Source organism: Bacillus rossius, chromosome 1 (assembly GCF_032445375.1).
Source record: "Bacillus rossius redtenbacheri isolate Brsri chromosome 1, Brsri_v3, whole genome shotgun sequence".
In the NCBI taxonomy this organism is placed as follows: Eukaryota; Metazoa; Arthropoda; class Insecta; order Phasmatodea; family Bacillidae; genus Bacillus; species Bacillus rossius.
In genome coordinates, this window is record NC_086330.1 from 353243323 (window position 1) to 353265049 (window position 21727).

The following is a 21727-nucleotide window of genomic DNA, read 5'->3' on the forward strand; positions in this document are numbered from 1 at the left end:
TTAAATTTAAAATAATATTAAAAATGAAAAGTTTGAGTTATCTCAGTCCAATTACAAATTTGCATTGTGTGCCGGGGTTTAAAATATGTTTGAGGTTAGTTATCCAACTTTGGAGAAATTGAAAACTACATCGTCCAATATAACACTTCACACTTTGTGTTAAAATTTCATTGGAGACTAAAATTTGATAGTGTAATGGGGGGAATTTCGTTCGGAGGGTCGACCACACCGTCCGCCCTTGACCTCCGACCACTCACGTGTTCGACTCACGCGATTGCAGCTTTCTCCGTGCGCATTGTACATTCCCGGCAGTGAAAGGAACAGTCTTTCAGGAAGCTGACCTCCGCGTCGTAAGTAACGAAGCCTGCTGCGCTTCCTTTTTTTTTTTTGTGCGTATATTCTATACTCACGTCTCGCAGCCGTGCGATAGTTTTTGTTCCAACTCTTGGACACAACACACAATACTCAGGATAACGTTACGCCCAATGTGGCGCTGTAAGAAATGTTATGCGCTCAACACATAGTGAAACCTATAGGTTCGACAGAGGACAGGCTCCTCGTTACGTTTATATATGCTTTATATTGTCACATAGATTATCACAGCGACCCTTGATTTTCCTTAAAGGGCGTTTATGTAGTCTCCAGATATATCCTATAATCGTTCAGTCTCTTACATTACGTTAAGTTGCAGTGCAATGTACACTGCATTAAAAGAGGAGAGATATAAACCATAATGTGCCACATTGGTTAAACAGTTTTTGCGCCATCTCAATTTTTTTTTATCGTTTATTTATGAAATTTTTCTTTAAGACAAGAATCGTAGAGAGATTTACGAAGACTTAACGTAGTGTGTGTTGACACTAAACGCAACACAAAACGCCAAATGTAGCAACCACTCACTATTAACTTAGGCATTACATTAAATTATATACTATGCTTCAACGAAGCCATGTTTTTATGGCTTAAAATCTGTTGAAATCAATATGGCGTCTTTATGCTTCTATCCCATGTGTAGTTGGCGATCGCGCATGAGAACACAATTCTCATGCATTAGTCAACACTGGAGAGCTGCTCATGCTAACGAATTCCAGGTAGACTATGCTGTAGGTGACCCTAATGCATTTCGTTTTAATACTGTTTGTGTTAATAATGTATTCAAATGTAATAAAACCGTCAAGACATTACGTTAGTTTTGGTGAAACTATAGGAAGGAATATTATCAAAAATTGTTTTGGCACAAAAACTGTTGAACCCAAAATGGCGCCTTTGGGTTTCTATCTCCTCTTAAATTCATTGTACATTGCACTGCCGCTTCTTTACAACGTAATGGAATCAAGAGACTGAGCGAATATCGGATATATTTGGAGACTGCACAAATGCCCTCGCCTTACTTCAAGTAACATCAACTATCATGTGTCTTAGCACTGCGAGACAACAGTTGGCGCTGTGTTCATCTGCAGGTTAGACAACTCGGTCACAAAAAAAGCAGACTTCACAACCACGACCTTCGAACATGCGTGTACAAGTGACTTATCATAGACGACATGTGGGCTGATTACAGTTCGTACGCAAGTTGACTTGCGTGGGCAGGACGCACACATCCGCAATAAACTGATATCGTGACAGTCATGTGTAGAGCGCGACAGATAGTGTCATTGTAAACAAGAGCACTTCCTCTGGATAGTCACTGGTTATTTACACCTTGCCGTAGCTATTCGTTCGCAACACACTGGAGTGTATTTTAAATTGTGGGGCGTTCTCTTAAACACTCTTTGGCCTTTAAAATGCATTGTGTTCAGCGTAGTTCCAAACGTGCTATAACGCATGTAATAAATAGTCCGCGTGTAAATTATCAAAACATTTAATTAATTTTGCGGGCAATGTTACATGCAACATCTGAATTTCCTGGCAATGCGTACACTGGCGTATGCTTATTAGATATTTTCGACATTCCTGACAAACTAAAAAAAAAAAAAAATCTGAAATGAAGTTTGAAGGTAATATTTGTAGCTCGGCATGTTGACTCTTGTGTGCTGTACTTCCAAGCTGGCGTCACACTATGCGGTTGAACCACTAGGTGATTTCTTCGAGATATATTGTATACATTTTCGAGTTTGATAAATTTGCTTTGGTGCATTCTTGAGACACCTGCATTGTGCACTCTTGAGAAAAGTTGTCGGAAGAATATTGAGTCAAAAAATGGTGCTGAAGTTTCATCCGCAGCTGCAGAAACTGTGTGTCATCAGCCTAACATGTAATTTGTGCAAATAGGCAGTTGTTTATCTGGTTATTAGATACGGCCTGCTTGTCGCAATTACTGAAGAGACGAATCAATGGGTTACTTGCCTTTTATACCCCACACTTCCTTTGACTCCGTTGAGCAGTGGCAAATAGTCCGGGCTGTAAATAAGTCCAGGGATTCACTGCGCTATTACACTAGATTGTACGTTTAGTTCGATATTAGCCTTTAATTTCTCATCGCTTGTGTTGCAGTTTGAAGCCTTCGAGAATTATGTACAGGCTGCCATCAGGTCTTTCCCAGCCTGCCCCCCTTCCATGTTTTATATTTTTCATTTTGATTTTTTTACATATTACAGTCTTAACGCTGTACAATTATACATTTATAATCCTATATAATGGTAAGATTGTTACATACATTTATATAGTCTCTTCCAACGTTGACATTTAATTTTTAAATTACTTGTTTAGTCACCATACGTTCAAATTCTCATATTTAATAGCGAAAGGAAAATTAGGTCTTGTAAAAAAACTGACTTCGTTAGTTCAAATGATTTTACTTTCATTGTTTTCTGTGTTTTTAAGATTTTATTAAGACGTAATTTAAATATTAATATGGTATATTGGATTGGATTTACACTTTCATTGATTTCTTCACTGGAACTGGATGAAGAAGGTAAGATGAGACCGAATTCTAAATCATTCTCTTGCTAAATAATCAGAACATTTTCTTTCCAAATAAAGATTAAAAAATTGTAATATTGTATTACATCCATCACTTAGAGAAGAGGTAATAAGTTTTAACTACTAACGGTCAACGTCGAAAATTTCTGTTATGAGGGATGATATTTGTAGTGCAGTCGCTTGATATGCCATGCAGATTTCCCACGTCTCACCCTTCCGTTGGTTGCTTGCTACTTATAGACAGTGAAAGTGTGTGTGGTTTTCCCACACTTCGGACGTGGACTTCTTAGATCCACGCAAACCAGTTTGTGATTCCCCTCCCCCCTCCTTCCCTCATCATCTCCCGGAATTGGTGTTGAGCTTCGTCCCTCAGAGCGCAGTTCCGTGACAGTCTTGCTCTCAAAGTGCGGCGAGCTGCTCGCTGTTTACGGAACGCGGCGGAAAGTGACAGCGCTTGCGCGGTTGTTCCATGTACCTCCCTCCTCCGATCGTAACTGTTCCCTGCTCTAGATTCGCCCCGTCTCACGACCATCCGGCTCGCCGGAATGTGCTCGATTTAAGAGTGCCGTCGTCTGAGAGAGAGAGAGAGAGAGAGAGAGAGAGAGAGAGAGAGAGAGAGAGAGAGATAACTCTGCGCGTAGTACGTAGGTATGCATGTGTTCTCTTGATGGGGTGGCTTTCTTGGAGAAGGCACCAATATATTTAGACTACAGTCACAAACGAAATTTTCGACGTTCACTGTTCAAAGTAAAAAATTAATTACCTCTCATCCAAGGGATACACTTGATAAAATTTCTTGAAATTAATTTTTTTTTATCGTTACTTGGAACGAAAATGCTATTTTTTATTTAACAAAAAAAAAATTTAGGATTGGGTCTCATCTTACCTAGTCCGGTTAAATACAGTTCCTTTTCCAATGTACTGGTCTGGCACTGAAAGTCTACAAAAATTGTTTTATAGTCGTACCTAAGAACAAATTTTTAGCGGTTTTAAAATATTTTCTTGTGTTTCAATGAGGGAATTAATGACTCGTTATTTCTACTTAGCTATGCCTCTGACATACACAGTTGTTGGAGCCAACTCGATGTCAAACTTGGGGCACCCGCTTGGAGAACAAATTGTTTGGGTCTCTGATGTATAGGTTCCAAGTTGTTGTCTCTCCGTGATCTCTCGCGCTCCTGCAAGTAGTTTTTTGTTCCCGTAACTTTTTAATGTGCAACATCTTAGCTCTTGGTACACGGGATTTGGTAGGTGTGATTTCGCGAATGGACCGGAAATCTGTAACCACGGTGCTGCAATCTGTGGCTGATGGCGCGAACCAAAAGTTCACAGAGCCAAAAGGAACATTATAGTATTAACTGTTCAGTGAATTTTAACAGGATGGACAGTATTTTAATAATATTCCTTTTTGAAAATCAGGTCGAAATGATAGGGTTTAGTATTCGTCTTTTTCACTTTAATCGGAGCCGGTTCATTATATAGTTTAAAAATTTCGGTCTGCTAATCAAATGATTTAGTAGTCGACGTAGCTGCCCCGGCCATGAATTCTAGCGGCGGTTGTGGAAACTACGTGTTAAGTGATGTTGTATATGTTACAGTTGGTGTGTTTTTAGTATTGTAAAGTTGGTGTAATTTCCGTATTGCGTATTTGTTCTTTTGTAAAAGAATGGCCTGCTGAGCGTTCAGTCATATTGTGCTGTTGAAACAGTAAAGTTATGGAAACGTCTATTGTCTTATTTCATTAGTCACAACAAGTGAGAATGAATTTGCTCCTTACCGAGGTTAGATTTTTACACAATCTTTGGCGTGTAGTGAAATTAAAAAAAAATTATCTTGAAATTTTTTTTTATATATGATGTAAAATCATCATAACTCTTGCCACGTCAAAACATTACGTTTAACTAGTTTCGGAAGTGTGAGCTGGGACACCTAAATACTCTTGTGACAAGGACGTGAGCGCGGTCGTTGCGCAATGTTGGCTGAAGGCCGGGGATCCCACGAGACGTACGCAGGTTGATGGTGGAGGGGGGGTGGGGAAGGGGAGGGAAGGTGCGCGCGATGATAACCCGCGCTCTCGGCGGAGAGTCGGTAGGGTCCCCCCCGCAAGTCGGCGAGGTGTCGCGGCCTCCCGCGGTCGGATTCCCGCAGTTTGGAAGCCTCGCCGCACGGTGATTGGTCGCGGGCGGTTTCCCTCCGGAGAATAGGGCTGCGCGCGCGACCTTGCGGGTGGACCCGGCGCCGGGTGATGCAACGTGCGACGTCGGGGCTCCGCGCCTGGGAGTCCGCCGCCGCCGCGCGCCGTCTGCGCTGCCGCCAGCTGGTGTGGAGCTGGACGCTGAGGTGAACACTCCGCGAACATGCGCGGCGTGGAGTGGAACTGCACTGTCCCACACAGTGGCGTAGCCAGGATTTGTGTATGGGGGGTGTTAAGAAGCATGCCCCCCCCCCCCCCCCTATTAAAGCGGGGGGTCCGGGTGTCCTCTCCCGGGAAAATTTGGATTTTAAGGTGTAAAATAGTGCTATTATAGCAGTTTTTTTCGATACTTAAATTTAAATATTGTAATGGTAAGAATTTTATTAATTTTTAATATTAAATTTGGGTGATTAATAAGAAATTAATTAATGATTTGGTGCTAAGGGGGTGGGGGGTTGAACCCCTAAACTACTTCCCCCCCTCCCCCACAGTGGCTACGCCCCTGGTCCCACAGTAACACACTAAACACCCATCACGTCTATGGGAGACGGCCCGTCCACAATTGCAATTCCCTAAATTATGTCCGATTGCTGACTGGTCCACGTGACCCTCTGGCTTCATGGTTGGTGTGGGCGATGGTCCGAATACACTGGTCAACTTCAACTTTTTTGTACCAATCTGTGTCCTTGGGTAGCATAGAAGAGCACTCGTGATATTTGCTGTTTCCTATTCCCGTAAAAAAAAATAATAAACAGTGTACTATTATATAGGTACAGGATGCATGCTAAAACTTCACTTGTAATATTTTATGTCAATCGCACGGAGAAAAGGAACACATTTCTGCACTACAGAATCGTAATAATTATCTGCATATCAATGCATTTTCTTTTAGTGTCATGTTTTACAATATTTTGTCTGTGTATTTGAACAGCTATTTGTTCATTGTGAGTATCAATATTGCAGTAATTTGTATATTAAGAGATATTGTGCTAACTTTGACATGTAAAACCTTTTTAACCTCCAAACCGGATTGGTTATCACTGTTCGTTTGGCGCACTTTTCAAATGGTATGTTAACTCCTGTTATTGGCTGGAATTGTTTTAAAATTGTGGTAGTGAACCAGTAGGTAGAGATTAAAAAAAGAGGCTCTCCTACCATTAAGGAAGAATGAGTACTATAATTTGGCTTGGCCCATAGTATGGGCAAACGGATGTTCGACATACATATATCCCAGTTAAATACTGTTTAAGTTTAAAGCCGAAAGAGCCTGAAAGTATTTTTGACATTTAGTATGTGCGATAGAAGTGTTACTACAAAGATATTATATAATAATCAATGTTTGATTTTGTAAATGCCATAGCCATTTTGGTATCTTTTGGGTGAACTTAACTTTTCACTAATTGAACATAACTATTTTTGACTGTTTGAATCTAGATCATTTAATCAACAAGCTTTGATCAACAATTTAGTCTGCAATAGTTAATAGCTAAATCCAGATGTAATAAACTGTGATTTAAGAGACCTCTGTCTCAAAATAACTGATCTATACTATTTCATAATTCTTTTTGTCGGAAACCAGAGAATTAAAACTAGTTTCAAGCGCCTAATGTTATTTAAATTAATTAATGAACTATTTTTAAACAGCTTTTGAACTTTTAAAATACAGAGCACCAGCGTAATTATTATTTTTTTTTTGGCTAGGGAATCAATATTTTCTTGATTATATTAATGTGGAAAGTATTTTTCTAAATAAGAATATATAATATTATTAATACTTGTAATTCTGTTCAAGACAATTGTGTATTAAAATATATGGTTCATGTTTGTTAAGTTTGTGTTTTTATGTTGTCGAAGAAAATATATATACATATATTGATAGTTACATACTGCAATAAAATCCAGTGATATCATTTATGAGAGTGGATTTTATATAACAACTACAATAAATAACACTAACATTAAATACTAAACTGTTTAAACTACACTATATGTAATACAATCTCACACCCTTAAATAGAAATAACTGAATCTGTGGTAGGAACAGGAAGCCAAGAATATAAGACGAAATATTGGTTTTTGCAAAAATACTTCCTGCAGGAGCATCTTTTTTTCATATCTGCATCCACTTGTTTATTAGGGAAACAAAGATCGGAGGAACAAAAATATTCCCAGTGGCACTTATTCTCAGTAAAACTGTTGCATTTTCCTTCTTTCTCATGGTTTAATATTTCATAACTAGCACTTTACCCTTTTTTTTGAGAACACCCCGACATTTTCATGAACATTAGAAACTCCAATTTCATCGCAGTAGTTTATTGGCTGGGAAAGTGTGTTCTGATAGTAGCTCGGACAACTTTGTGTTCCTTGTTAAACTGGTGAGGCCACCTGTAGATGTTCATCTAAATCGAATGCTAATCTCGTCAATTCTCTCCCACTGAGACATGGATCTTTTGTCCTGTTCTTGTTTATAAAAAAACTATTTTTTTTCCAGTTCTCTAATAATTCAATTGAAATATGCCCGTCTGAGGGTTAGTTTCGCTTTTTTACCAGCTTTGAGGTCACAGTCTTATCTCCTAAGGTTATTTTTTGAACAGAAAACATCTCTGCTGCTTGGCGTCATTTTGTGCTAAAAAAAAAAAATCATTGTATTGAAGTATCTTGGCTTCTGGATTGTAGCCGCGTCCAAGGCGAATATCTCACCGACGTTTCGGTTGACATTGCCGTTGCCATCATCAGGGTAGAGTTACCTACTGTGCCTTGGACGTGGCTACAACCCAGAAGCCAAGCTACTTCTCGACAAAGGCCGCGAAATCCTGCTATGTTTTTAAACTCATTGTATTGCCGAATTAATATCGTTCTCGATCTACTTTCCTTTGTTTATTTTATGATTTTCAGCAATTTGTATCTGAAAATATAAATACTAATATATGCATTTCTTAGTAGATATTTGGTCTGTACTGTAGGACAATTGGATGGTCGGTGCTGTAAGACAGCATCAAAGTGGTATTAACGCCAGCTGCACATTTATCTCAAGTAATATCGTAGATTTAATACAGTGTTGTTTAACCTAATGGCCTAGAGTTTGAGTATATCCAAAAAAAGGAAGAAAAAAACTCACCCCGGAAAGGAGACGTGCTTTCGTCGAAATAACTTAACGCGCACTAAATGTAAACTGACATATTCCATAGTTCCCACAACTCTGAACAAAAACAGTAGTCGACAAAGGATATGAAATATGAAGTTTTGTTATACGAAAATGACTTAAAAGTGCTGCTACCTAGTATCAGAAGAGGGAACGAGCAACTTTCCCCATGAAAATGAAAATAAAATTTAGCAAACGCTTTGCTCGGCATATGCATACAAGTCTTATTTTAGGATATTTTGATTTTCTTTTCTGATAAATTATCCTCGGGTCAGTTTTGTAAATGCTTACGATGACATTTCCAGTAGAATCGTGTCGTTATACGTGGCAATACAATTTTTGAATTGATTTTTCTCTAATACAAAATCTTTTTATTGAAATAAATTTTGACCAGCATATTAAGTTACAAAGTGGTAGAAATAAGATTTTCCTTTTTCTGATAATCTCCATATTTTTAACAGAACACTAGACAAAGGTAAATAAAAAATGAAAAGCACCCGCGCGGGGCCCCAATAGCAGCGGGCCCCCGGGTGGATTGCCCGGCTTGCCCTGACCTGGAGCCGTCCCTGGCGGAAAGGTAACAAAGTTCATGTTGAACAAGAGGACTCCCGAAATTGTTCGCACGAGATTAGACCACAGCTGTCATGTCCGCGGCCAACTTCAACAACTATAACCTGGTTCTGATCTGTGCCAAATTTCCCCATCGAAAAATTTCAGTTTCTCTACTTTCTTCTCGAGGGAGTAGATGTGAAAGTATTTGCAGGATTATCGTAGATTGCTCACGAGAAGAAATATTTTTACGATGTGGAGATTTCATTACCATTGATAAGGATCGTTATATATTAAGTACATTAAGGGAAGATAATATGGGTGCTAGAGTTTTAATTCCCAAAGAATTGTCATTTCTGTTCCTCGTGAATTTTTCACATTTCTGTTAGCTTTATAGCTTAGAGTACATAAGTTATAAGTCGCGTAATTTGTATTAAAGAATGTCTTTAAATTGTCATAGATCGAATGGTATAGTGTATCATACACAAAAATACGCTTACGACACGTTACTTAACGTTTTTTATTTGACAGCTGAAAATTCTTCCGTAAGTTCCGAGAAAGGTATGGTTAATAGTACTCGTTCATGGGATAAGTTTTTTTTTAAATGTGCATTTTAAAGGATGTCTGCCATTTTTTGGTGATCTTCCCAACTCCCAAGTATCCTTACAGACGTGAAAGGATGGGTATCTCACTTCCTTTCATGCATCCAGGTGGCTTTTTTGTATTTTTCGCTATATTTTAGTAAACAAGTCAGCTGCTGTACGCCCTGTTACGTTTATCTCGTACTGTCAAATGATTAACCTGACCGCGTAAAATTTTCAAATTGCCTCAATGTTTGCTGCTTAAAAGGTTTATTTTTTGATATACCATGTTGTCTTTGTGCATTAAGAATTCAGATATTTTTTCACGGCAAGTTTCTCACTGAATGGAGCCTAGCTTAGCCAGGGGTTTGTGTATTTGTGTTGGAAAGACATGATTTGGGCGACGCTCGCTGGTGCTTCTAGCGCGGTATCGCCTCGTAAGCGCAAGGCTATGTGGACTGGCGAGCAGTCTTCTAGTCGTGCATATGATATTTGATTGGTCACCATAACATTATATGGACGGGAAATTAATATACAGGTGAAATACAGGTCCTTGGAGTGCGCTCATGCCTAAACATTATTTTCATAACATAAAGATATAGTTTTAAAACGAAATAGGAAACAAACTACTCATCCGCCCTCAGTGTATACTTAAATACTTTTCGTAAACGGACACCACTCTGATATCTTGCAGTTTTGCAAATCGCGCGGTTTTTTCTGAAGCCCGTGCATATAGTGTGTGTGCTCAGGTAGGCGGGGCCATTAAGGTTACATTTGGTAAATGACACATTACTTTTCTGCAACAGCTTACAAATGTACCCAGCTGCCGACTACGGGTAGCGTATAGTGTGCCCGCAGTCAGCTGACTCGTCACGGAAGCCTGTTTCGTCCTGCTCCATTGTCATGCGCCGTGCGCCGCGGCCCGCGACGTGACCCGTGTTTCATTTCGGCCACATCTGCGCCCTCTTTGTTCTCCTCTCCCCGTCCCCTGCGGCTGGATGTCGTTCATCGCCGCGCCGCTAGAGAGCTCTGCCGCGGGCCGGCGCTAAGTGTGTCGTGGAAAATCGAGATCCGCTTTGATTCACGACAAACTCGGGGGGCCTTTCATAGATTTTTTTTACTTCAATAGAAAGTTCTCTTGAGACATATTTTGTTTACCTTCCTCTTTTGGCCACGTATCTGCTCCCATTCCCTTCCTTCCCAATATAGAATGTTCATTACATTCTCTTTGTAAGTAGACTCCCAAGCGGTATTGTGTATCTTGCACAATACTCGAAGTGTTAAAAATCCCAAAGTTTGTTTTACCTCCCAGACAACTCTTGTAGCCAGTGTAAGGGAACTTTATATTGGAATTGTTATAAGGTGGGCTGCGGCGGAGGTGTTGGTGTGTTCGACTCGCCGACCCAAGAGTTCGCTGCCCCGGCCTTCCGCCGCATTGGCTTGCGTGCGATCCAGCAGCGACCGGCCATTGTGCAGGAGTCGCTGGCTTGCGGAGTGGCGCCGCCCCTCGTGGTAGAGCGGCGAGTGGTCACTCACTTGCAGTTGGACGTGTGCAGAGAGAGCGGTGTTTCTAAAGAGAGCTGAAGTAATGACAGTTGTACGGAGAAGTGCCTAAGATTGGCTTGTATAGTAGAATGATAGAGTATAGCGGGTGGCATACCTATAGTCTCGGAAGGTACCACACAAGGGTCGCGCACGTTAGAGTTCTCCGGTTCTATGCTCCGGTTCTATGCTAGAGTGAGCATCCAACGACCTAAGCTCTAAAGGGAATATCTGTGAATAGGAGATTAATATTGTGTGTATAGATCAAAACCAGCAGGGACTAACTAGCTTATGAATATAGCTGTTGACTCCCCAGTCTTCAAAAAACCCTTGAACGATAAGTGCGAAGATCCAGAGATCCGAAATTGCGCTCATTATTGTCCTGACCTCTCAAACATCCTTGCCCAACCTCTTCCGTCCAGAGTTTACTCTGGTGGTATCAGACATGAGTAAAGACCCAAACCCGGTAAGACCTGTTACGATAAGTGTAATTACACCAGATAAATAAAACGCACGTGCAAGCAAGATGTTACAGTATTATATAAAAGCTACCTTCCTTACAAGAGCGTACCGAAGGGGGGGGGGGGGGGCGGGGGAGGGAGGGAGAAATTCCACCCAGAAATTCTAAAAAATTAAACCCCTTCATAATCACCAACAATAGGAAAGAAATTGTCATATCGTTGTCCTATGTAATGTAATGGATAGTTCAGTCTGAGGGTTCATAAGGTAGATGCTGAGCTGTCCATTTGCCGCGTATGTGTGAGAGTTCAGTTACAAATCTCTTGTTCTCCTTTCAAGTAGGCAGCGATACCAGTTTCGTGGATTCCGCTGGCCGAAAAAAAATAAAACGCGATGCGTAGTAACATGGAATTCTGAACTGGTTTGACTGGTTTGAGACTTTCCAAATTTACTTAAGAAATACTTTTGCTTATAGGTACATATTATATATTTATGTGACATGGAAATGACTTAATGCCTAAAACAGTCATTTATTCAGCTAGTGCAATAAAAAACTTGTTCCTATGGGTATGTGTTTTTGTGCAAACCCATGTTGCATGGGAATAAATTTTCTAAAATGTTAGTCGCTTAGATGAAGGTTTTATTTATTAATATCATGGAAGTGACAGATCCGGTGTTTACTTTTGACGTGATTGCACTTAATGAGTTTAGAATGTTATACGAGGGTTGGAACTTGATATTTGCAACTATTTATCTTCAACTGATACAAAAGAGATACGTGTTACAAAGTTTTACTGTCCTTTAATGTAGTCTCATTGAAGCATTGTGTACGACCCATTGCCAGCAATGTGGAAGTCGTTTGATACCTTTAGCAGCGCCTGCTGTGTTGATAGTTCGAACGTAACAGTCTACTGTCTGAAGAATCGAATCTCTGCAACATTTCTGAAGCGAATGCTACTAAGTGGTTCCTTCATCTTGGGAATCAAGTGACAGTCGCAAAGTGGAGTGTTGTGGACGGTACAGTAATTTTTTATTTACCCAACCATTACTGCAGAAGCTTGAAATAGGGGTTGAAAGACAAAAAAAGTTCATAAATTGTTTAGTAGTTATACCATCAAATCCATTATAACTCACTGTAAAAATTTAAAACAGGATCTTAAACATTTTGACTGAAACATTTTTTTGACAAAACTAACTAAAAACCGTAGAAACAAGAGTTATTTTTTAAATCGGTACTTCCTTACTATCAAATTCGTTCGAATATATTTTAAACCATATTTTCTGAAACCTTGGTCCAAAACAAGTTTTTATGCGGCTGCTTAAAAGTGCAAGGGTAGAAAACTGTGTAAGGTAAAAAAATATATTCATAACATACTACGTTATTTTGGATTCATGATCAGAGGAAGTGAACTCAAGTGTCCGTAAATCTACGAAGATCCCTGGATAATTTGTAACCAGTTCGTAAATTGAGAGTGAACATTTTTAGCAGTGCACCTTCGGCGGCGATGCGTTCCCCTGTGAACTGTGCGCGTTGCGTCGCACACCTTCGCGTGGTCTGCGGCGACTTACCGCCTATCAGTGTTGCGAACGCGCGCGCTTCACATTGGTGCGTTTCGACGTGGCGCGCACCCCCGTGTGGACATGGCTGATTACTCCAAATGACCGCAGTCGCCAGCTCCTTCGTTTTCCTGCCATCTTATCCAGCACTTCCCGCATCGTATTATATTATTTTACTTCATCTTTCCCGCTTATTGCGGTAACCAGACGGAACCCATTACTCCTCCGCGGTTGAAGATGGCAGTCAAGGACAGTTGGAGCACGTCCCGCTGATTGCAGTCTTGGGAAGAGTTTTCACTCGAGACGGCCGTGTTTATCCTCGCCTGCTCCTGGCAACGGCGAGCGGCAGGGGCTCTCGCGGGGGGCGACGGGTGTTCCGCACCTTCACTCTTTGCAAGGCGCTGAGTAGTTTGATCTGCCCCTTCAGTGAGTAAGTTCGAAGCGTACTTGACAGCAGTAGCGGATACAGAGGGGGGGCTAGGGGGCTCAAGCCCCCTCCAAAAGCATCTGGGTCCACTATTGTTTTAGTGTTTGCCTTGATAAAGCCTAGCCTCAGCTGGGTCAAGCCCCCTCCCAAACCAACATCCTGGATCCGCCACTGTTTGACAGTTCAGTCAAGTGTGTCTGATTTTGCAGCAATTTTCAAAGGTATCGTGTTGGGAATGTAAATGGACATGCTTGCCCATGACTATGTGGAAAGTATTGCGTATAGGAAGTACTAAGTAGAACGTAAATAATGTTACTAACGAGTAGTAAATAAATCATATTTTGCCAAAAGGAACAACTGAACAAACTTAAAAACGATTTGTTGAGTTATTATGAATCTGTGAGATCATTAAAATGTTAAGTCTGTTGATGCATATCTTACTCCAACAAATAGTTTATTACACAATTTTTGAAGGGAAAAAAGACGCCAGAGATTTTTATTTTGTTCGGTCGGGTAACATGTTGACATTAACTTGGAAATGCTGAGTAAATCTGGGCGTTGCTTCGTGCTTGGAACTGGACAAATTTATTTTGCATGCATTTAACCCGCCATTGGTCGCTATATGAGCATTTTGCTCACCCGATTTTTTAAAATACTATATTTAAAAAGCGAGTGAAGTTGAATGGTTGTCGCGCCATCTAGCTGGGTTTACAATATTCACGCACACACTGATACAGCGGCGACTCGCTACACATATTCTTGATGTTGCCACGAGAGTGTGTTTGTATGAACGGCAGGAGGGTGAGCAAATCGCCGCCTTAGCGACCCATCGCGTAACTCTTAGGCGAGCATTTTCCTCGTGTGCGACCAGTCGTGTTGTGAAAATGAGCAGAGCAAAAAGAATTGTTGACTTGGCAATTCTGCAGAATACAGGTATTCTTTACTACAATTATGTTGTGATTACTTTTATATTATACTGTGATTTAGTTTTTTTTATTGAAAAGAGTAAACTCACTTTTTGATAGTGTCGATATTATAAACAATATAGCCTAGCTTCATAAATATATGTACTATTTGTATAGAATATTTTTATATATGAAATAAAACGACACACGCTATACGTCCCTGCGTTATGCATGTTCTATATGCATAAATGAAGTCGGGCTGTGGTGTTGAGCTGTCTTCCCTACCTGATGACGAACCTGTAATTCATGCCAGTCCGAAAAAATGAATGTAGTGACTGTAATGGGAGTAAAGTTACGGCAGAATGAAAGATAAATTATACAGACTACCCCGCAAAAACCCTCCATTTACCTACAAGGTCCGACATGTTTTCTGTATGTGCGTGTATTCTTATAGATAATAATTTTCCCATGGCATTTCAAGAATGCATTGAACGAAATACTAATTTTTATAGCTAAATAATGCAAATAAGTAATTACTATAAGTGATAATATTTATGATGTATTGAAGTTTTTATATACAGTCAAATAACTGTTTAGTGGTTCCGAAAATATATTCATTTAGTATTATATACAAAAATAAAGTTATTACTTACTGTAACATACCCCATTATCCACACTTTATATGAAATTATCAGGCTGTAGTCAGCATCCGTCATTGTTGGACTGTAAAATTGCATATATTTCTATACATTAGGGGTTCCTCCTTGGCTGCAAGAATCCGGCACCCTTGATAATCAGACAGCAGACAATCAACAAGATGGATCTGACAGCAATGGTGACAGTGACAGTGAAAGTGAACATAGTGAACATGTGACAGACACTGAACAGTCTGGTTATGATTCAGTTGAAGAGAATGTCGGGAATAACTTGGCTGGACCAGAAGTTACTATCCTAGGAAAAGACAAGACAACTGTATGGTCGATTCGTCCTCCTCGCGCAAATGTGCGTACTGGGAGACATAACATTGTCACTCATCTCCCAGGTGTGAAGCAAGTAGCAAGAAATGCAACATCAATTTTGGAATGTTGGAAATTATTTTTTCCTGATACAGTGCTGCAAGAAATAGTAAACTGTACTAACATTTGCCTTGCAAACATGCGTGAAAACTATGCTCGTCAAAGGGATTGTCTTGATACAAACTTAGAAGAGTTGAGTGGCCTACTAGGTCTGCTTTACATGGCAGGCATAAAGAAAGCACAGCACATCAATCTTGAAGAACTGTGGAGTGATGACGGCACATCTCCTGAGTGTTTCCGTGCAACAATGTCTTTGAGAAGATTTTATTTGTTGCTCCGAGCTCTGAGATTTGACGACATAAACGACAGAGAGATACGGAAGGCTACAGATAATTTGGCACCAATAAGAAATATATTTGAAGGATTTGTTGCTCGGTGCTTACAAAATTATCAGGTTGGGGAATACACGACAGTAGATGAAATGCTTGAAGCTTTTCGAGGACGCTGCAAGTTCCGCCAATATATTGCCAACAAGCCTGCTAAATATGGCATAAAGGTGTATGCTTTAGTTGATGCACGAACATTTTACACAAGTAACTTAGAAATATATGCCGGCCGGCAACCCGACGGCCCATATAAATTTTAGAACACTGCCAGAAGTGTTGTAAATCGCATTACTGCTCCAATTGTCAACACTGGTAGAAATGTTACTATGGACAGTTACTTCACTTCTCTGCCATTAGCCAATGATCTCTTAGAAAAGAAGACAACCGTGGTGGGAACTCTGCGGAAAAATAAGAAAGAAATACCTCCAGTACTGAACAACCTAAAAGACAGGCCACAAAGAAGCAGTATGTTTGCATTTTTGCCAACTGGTACCTTAGTTTCATATGTGCCCAAAAAAAACAAAAATGTACTGCTCTTCTCCACACTACATTCTGATGACACGATCGATGATGAATCGGGAGATCTAAAAAAACCTGAGATAATTACCTTCTACAACTTGACAAAAGGTGCTGTTGATGTAGTCGATGAGTTGAAAGGCCAGTACTCTGTGTCCAGAATAAGTAACAGGTGGCCGCTGACACTATTCTTCTCAATAATGAACATCGGGGGTATAAATGCTCAGATAATCTACAAGTCCAACACAAATGATGTAACACCAAGACGTGCAATTTTGAAGGATTTAGCCTTGGAGCTTATGAAACCACTTATCATATGTCGATCGTCAATCCCCAATCTGCCAGAAGTCTCACGAAAAGCAATGAAAAGAATAGCAGGGATTGAAGAAACAGAAGCCGAAAACCAAACAAGAGACAAAGGCCAAGGGAAATGTTATTTCTGTCCAGGCAAGAAAAATAGGAAGACGAAAAAAGTGTGCTGCCATTGCGAGAAACGTATCTGCAATGAACATACATTTTATAAATGCCCTACATGCAAAGCACAAGAAGGAGTGTAACTGGTAATAATGTAAAAAGGCATTTTAGCTTACTTATGTACAAAAAGCTTGATTTTTAATTTTGCTTGGTAGGCCTATGTTTGTAATTGCAATGCAAACCGCAGGAGTCTAATTCAAGACAACGTAAAGAGTAATTTTAGTGTTCGTAAGTTCTTATCTAAAAGTTAGATTTATGCAGAGCACATGAAAGAGTATATTTTTTAATAATGTAAATAGTTATTGAATCTGTGAAAGTTTTATTTTCTGTTTTGTTTGGCATGTTAGTAATTGCTTGTACATACAGTGCACAAAAATGAATATAATTTATGTAAATGTAAATAATAAGTTTGTGTGTGTCAGTTCTTATGAGAAAGTTTGGTTCATATGCAATTCACAAGAGAGAGTGTATAATTGTGACAATGTAAAAGCTAATTGACCATGCGGAAATTAAGTGAAATTTTTACTTTCATTTTGTTTAGTATGTTAGTAAATGCACAAGTAAGAGAATAATTTGTGAAAGTGAAAAGAGTAACTAGGGAGTTTGAAGGTACCTACATTCTCATGTGAAAGTTTGATTTTCAATTTTATTTTAGATTTGAATAGCTAAATAAATATGAAAAAGTATGTATTAGTTTCATTATTATATATTAGTCTCAAGTTATGGTAACATGCAATTTTGTTACATACCTAAAACAGTTCAAAGTCAAAAGATCAAGTTTGCTACATTGTATCGTTCACAGTTCCATCAATTTTTTTGGTTTTTACATAAATTTAGTCTTCCAAAGTGTTTTCCTTGGTTCGCAATGTTATATATTATGCCAAATTAATTTTAAATAAAGCAAGAGTAATCTATGAAATAAATTTCAAAGTCTGTTCCAACAATAAATAAACAAATATATATTAAATTTAAGTAAGAATTGGAAGGTGAGCAAAATGCTCACATGCGACCAATCGTGTAATTATTGTTGTAGCGACCAATCGCGGGTTAATGCACAAGATTTCTCTATTGGGAATTGTTTGTTTTGAGGCCTTGCGTCTCGTTGACAGCGAGGCCATTATACGCATGCATGCTGTAAAACGAAAACAGGGCGTAAAAGTTGGGGGTATAATGGACTGTGATCTGCAGTGAAGAGTAATCCATGCATTTGCCTGGAGTTATTTGGGGAAACGGAAACATCGCGTTGAATCCGGGTCCTTTCTGATTAAAGTCCACCGCCTCGTTCTATCCGTCGATGGCGGACGTGTGTGGAAGTCATGACCGTGGCACGGCACGCCTGCTCTGGCCATCCCTGGGAAGGAAGGGGCAATTTCCAATCCACCAAGTGCCCCCCCGTCTCGCGGGCAATAAGACGGCCGGCCGAAGCCAACGAGCACCCCCTCCTTCCAAGGCCGGGCCAGATGCGTCACCGCGGCCGCATTATGCCATCAACACACAAGCACCGCCCATTAGGCCGACAATTGCGGGCCCCGGTGGCCATTGGCAGGCCCGGCACGGCGCGCCGCACACACGGCGTGGGCGCCCGTTTGTCGACTCTTCCAGACGGATGATGATTAGCCCCGCGAGTTGAAGACGTCTCGGGCCACCACGCGCCCCGATCCGGGACGACGGGGGAGTGCTCGACCTGGTTGCTGCTGCTGCTCCCCCAACTCCCCGATCTCTTGATGTCTCGCAGCACGTTTAGTTTCGTGCTGGACCAAGGCCGGTGTCACGCAATGCTGTTGAACCGGAGCGGTCGCCAGTTTATACTCTGATCAATTGTTTACATGTTCGATTTTGATCAGTTATCCAGTACACTCTTGAGGGACCTGGATAATGCACTCTGAGAAAAGAGATGGCAAGAATATTCAGCCAAAAAAAACTGGCAGCACCAGAAACTCACAGTGAGAGACCATTCTGGTCTCCTGTGGGATTGGTCTACAAATAATGCGAATGACTCTTTAAGACATTGAGAAACCATCGACCATAATTCAGGGTGTCCATAAATGAAGGTCCCAGTTTCAATGGTATATTATAACATTTTAATTTAGAATATTTACAACAAATACATCAAATTGAAGGTAAACTAATTTTTTTTCAATGTACAGTACGTGCACCTTTTGTTATGCGGCACACATCCAAACTAAAATCCAATAAATTATTTCCACACTTACGTTAACACAGTCTTCAGTTCTGTGGCCTAACTCTTGCAAATCATTAGGTGGCGATGGAACGTATACACGATTTTCATGTAACCTAGAGAAAAAAAATCGCATTTGTTATCCGGTGAACGTGGAAGCCAACGAAAAAGAGCTCTGTCGTCTCGATCATTACAACCAATCCAACAGTCAGGGAGTTCGACGTTTAACCACTCTAGTACAAAAAGATTCCAATGGGGAGGGTAGAAAACACAGATCCACTCTTAGCAAATAGCAGAACACAAACTAAGCTCAGGAATCGCCATTTTGCGTAGGTGGAGCTGCAAGCGGGAAAACAACAAAGCAGTACTCGCGCAGGCGCCTATCTGAAACTGTTTTGAGTTACCCTGTGACCTTGAACCAAAACTACAAATCTTACAGTAATACTATAAAATTTATAACTGGAATATTCTTTTATGGGCATACTGTAGTATTTGACCACGTGCAGCAGCCAATGCTACGGGTTCATAGGCGACTATGGAGTATCTGCTAGAAGTCATTGAATCCGCGAATATCTTCCTTTCAACCTCTAGGTAACTCTTCTTATAACTCATGTGTTGAGAACAACCTACAAAAAAAAATTGATATATTTAATATAAATAAGTCTCAAAAAATTATAGAATTTTAAATATTCTTGTACTTAAAAAATATTTTCACGTATTTAAAGTGTAAACAAGCATAGTTACCAACGTGGCCAAATACTTGACTTTATTTGTCGCACGGAGTAAACATAAGCGTAAGAGCTGAGCATTGCCAAGTTAATACGTACGGGTCCGTATCCGCATGCGTGCTTTGTAGATACTTCGCTTCGTGAGATCAGTCTGTCTCAGTTTCCGTGTCATTGGTTGAACGGGTCTTGAGACGAACACGTCATGCTGGTGACTGGCGGGAATTAAAACAGTGCTCGAGTCTCTAGGCGCGCAGTATCCTGACGTTAGAACCAAGTGACCTTTCCTCGGCGCGAAGTGGTCGCTTCCCACGCGACGTCCTCGGCTCGTGCCGGCCACGAGGCGAGGTTGGCGCGCTGGTGAGAGGACTTAACTTCAGTCCGTTAGGGCGCTGCTTCGAATCCCGGTTCGTCCTAACCCGATCTCTGTATTCACGTTTTTTCCCTCTGTTGGGGACGGTGCCTTACTCCAACGGGCCCTGGTCGGTTTTTTACTCTCTGTATTCTTGGGCTCTTTGTCGTGTATTACCGTCTGTAACCGGCATCGTTGTTGAGACTAGTGATATGGCTATCATGTACACATGTTGAATTGTTGCACTTCCACGTCATGATTGTTTTATAATTCCGACGGATGTTTAACTGTATAAACATGATTTTTGTTCGTTTTACACCAGATACATTTTACAAGTAAATCCTTTCTCACTTTAATTACTGAAATACAATTTTAACATTTTTTTTATAAATTAAAATTTTTGTTTTGTATTTTAATAACATTCTCAAACTAAAATATGTAGTATAAGATATTATATAGTAGCCATAAAGTATGATGTCTAGAATGTACACCTTGATGCACACATTCAAGGTTTTATAAATTCCATGTATCAATGAGATACATTGTCAACTTCATTAGACGAATAGACTTAAAAGGGCTAACTATCAATTGTAAATATCAAGGAAGCATTGCCAATCAACAAAAGTTAACTTCCTGTGTTTTCACAACTGGGTAGTACCTACATTACTTCGATAGTCCTTGTTTTGGAAATGCTTTTTCCTTGAATTAGCAAAAAAAAATCTTGGGGAATTCAAAATATTGTCCGAAGCCGAGCTTAACCGTGCTTCATGGCTGCCGCCCTCCACCACTATTCCTGTCGGGTGTAGTTTTGTCAGGGTTGCAGGATGTCCTCGTCGACGAAGGACCGTCTCGATGGAAGTGTTGTTTGCTTGTTGCAGGCGGGGAGTGAGCAGTGACATGATGAGGAACTCGACGCTGCTCAAGTGGGCGCACAACAACAGCAACAACAAGCAGGCGGCGAAGATAGGTGAGTGAGCGGGGCGCAGTCTCCCAGGGTGGGTGGGTGGGTGGGTGGGTGGGGTCTCCCCGGTGCCGCGCGCGTCCATCCTCTCACTGGGCCGACTCTGTGCTCTCGTGTTTCAGGGAACAGGAACTGGATACACCCGCCCGACGCGCTGCAGCGGGGTCACATCGCCTACCTGGTCAAGGTGAGTCCCCGTCAGGGACGTAACTAGACTAGTTTACTGCCCGGGGCGTGAAATTCAACTTAGCGCGCCCCCCATCTCCTCTTTTATTCTCTCTTAAAAACAACCAAACCAAAACCTTCACCGACAACACCCCATAACGCTACCACGTATTAATTACACTACACTATCTAAAATATATTTGTGATTCAACTTAAATAATGGTAATATGTGTGTGTGTGTGTGTATATACACACAATTATATTTAATCATTTGAATTTGAATGCATTGAAAGTTGGTTAGGTAGTACGTGAAAAACGCCAGTTTTTTTTTCTTCAATATTTGACGATATACATGTACCCTTCAATATTTTGTGTTCTAACACTAAGATATTCAAGTAAATATATAAAGAAAAATTTACTCTGACAGTTCATCCTCCCCCCCCCCCTCCTCATGCGGCGCCCGGGGCACAAGCCCCGTCTGCCCCCCTCTGGGTACGTCCCTGAGTCCCGTCACCTCGCGTGCTGACACTTGGGGGGCGCCTCTGCAGCCTCCAGTCCGGACTGCTCAGCCGCAACTGAGTTGAAGCCTTCCCCACACGCGATCAGTCTTGTGTTCGCTGTTGCGTGTCTCGTTCCATCGTACAATATGAAAGTCAATGAATGTTGCAATTGTAG

At 40.7% G+C, this 21727-nt stretch overlaps 1 protein-coding gene across 4 annotated transcripts in view; it reads left to right on the plus strand.

Annotated features, from left to right (window-relative positions):
- LOC134528244 (PTB domain-containing engulfment adapter protein 1) overlaps positions 1-21727 on the plus strand; it is a 141749-nt gene that overhangs the window by 79838 nt on the left and 40184 nt on the right. For 3 of the 4 annotated variants that reach the window (XM_063361688.1, XM_063361687.1, XM_063361685.1), the window contains exons 2-3: positions 20805-20893; positions 21010-21074. In XM_063361688.1, coding sequence (XP_063217758.1) covers positions 20824-20893; positions 21010-21074 — 135 coding nt within the window. In that variant the 5' untranslated portion in view covers positions 20805-20823. Of the gene's footprint in view, positions 1-5016; positions 5263-20804; positions 20894-21009; positions 21075-21727 lie in introns of those variants that run through there. The other variant, XM_063361686.1, reaches the window with a different exon arrangement.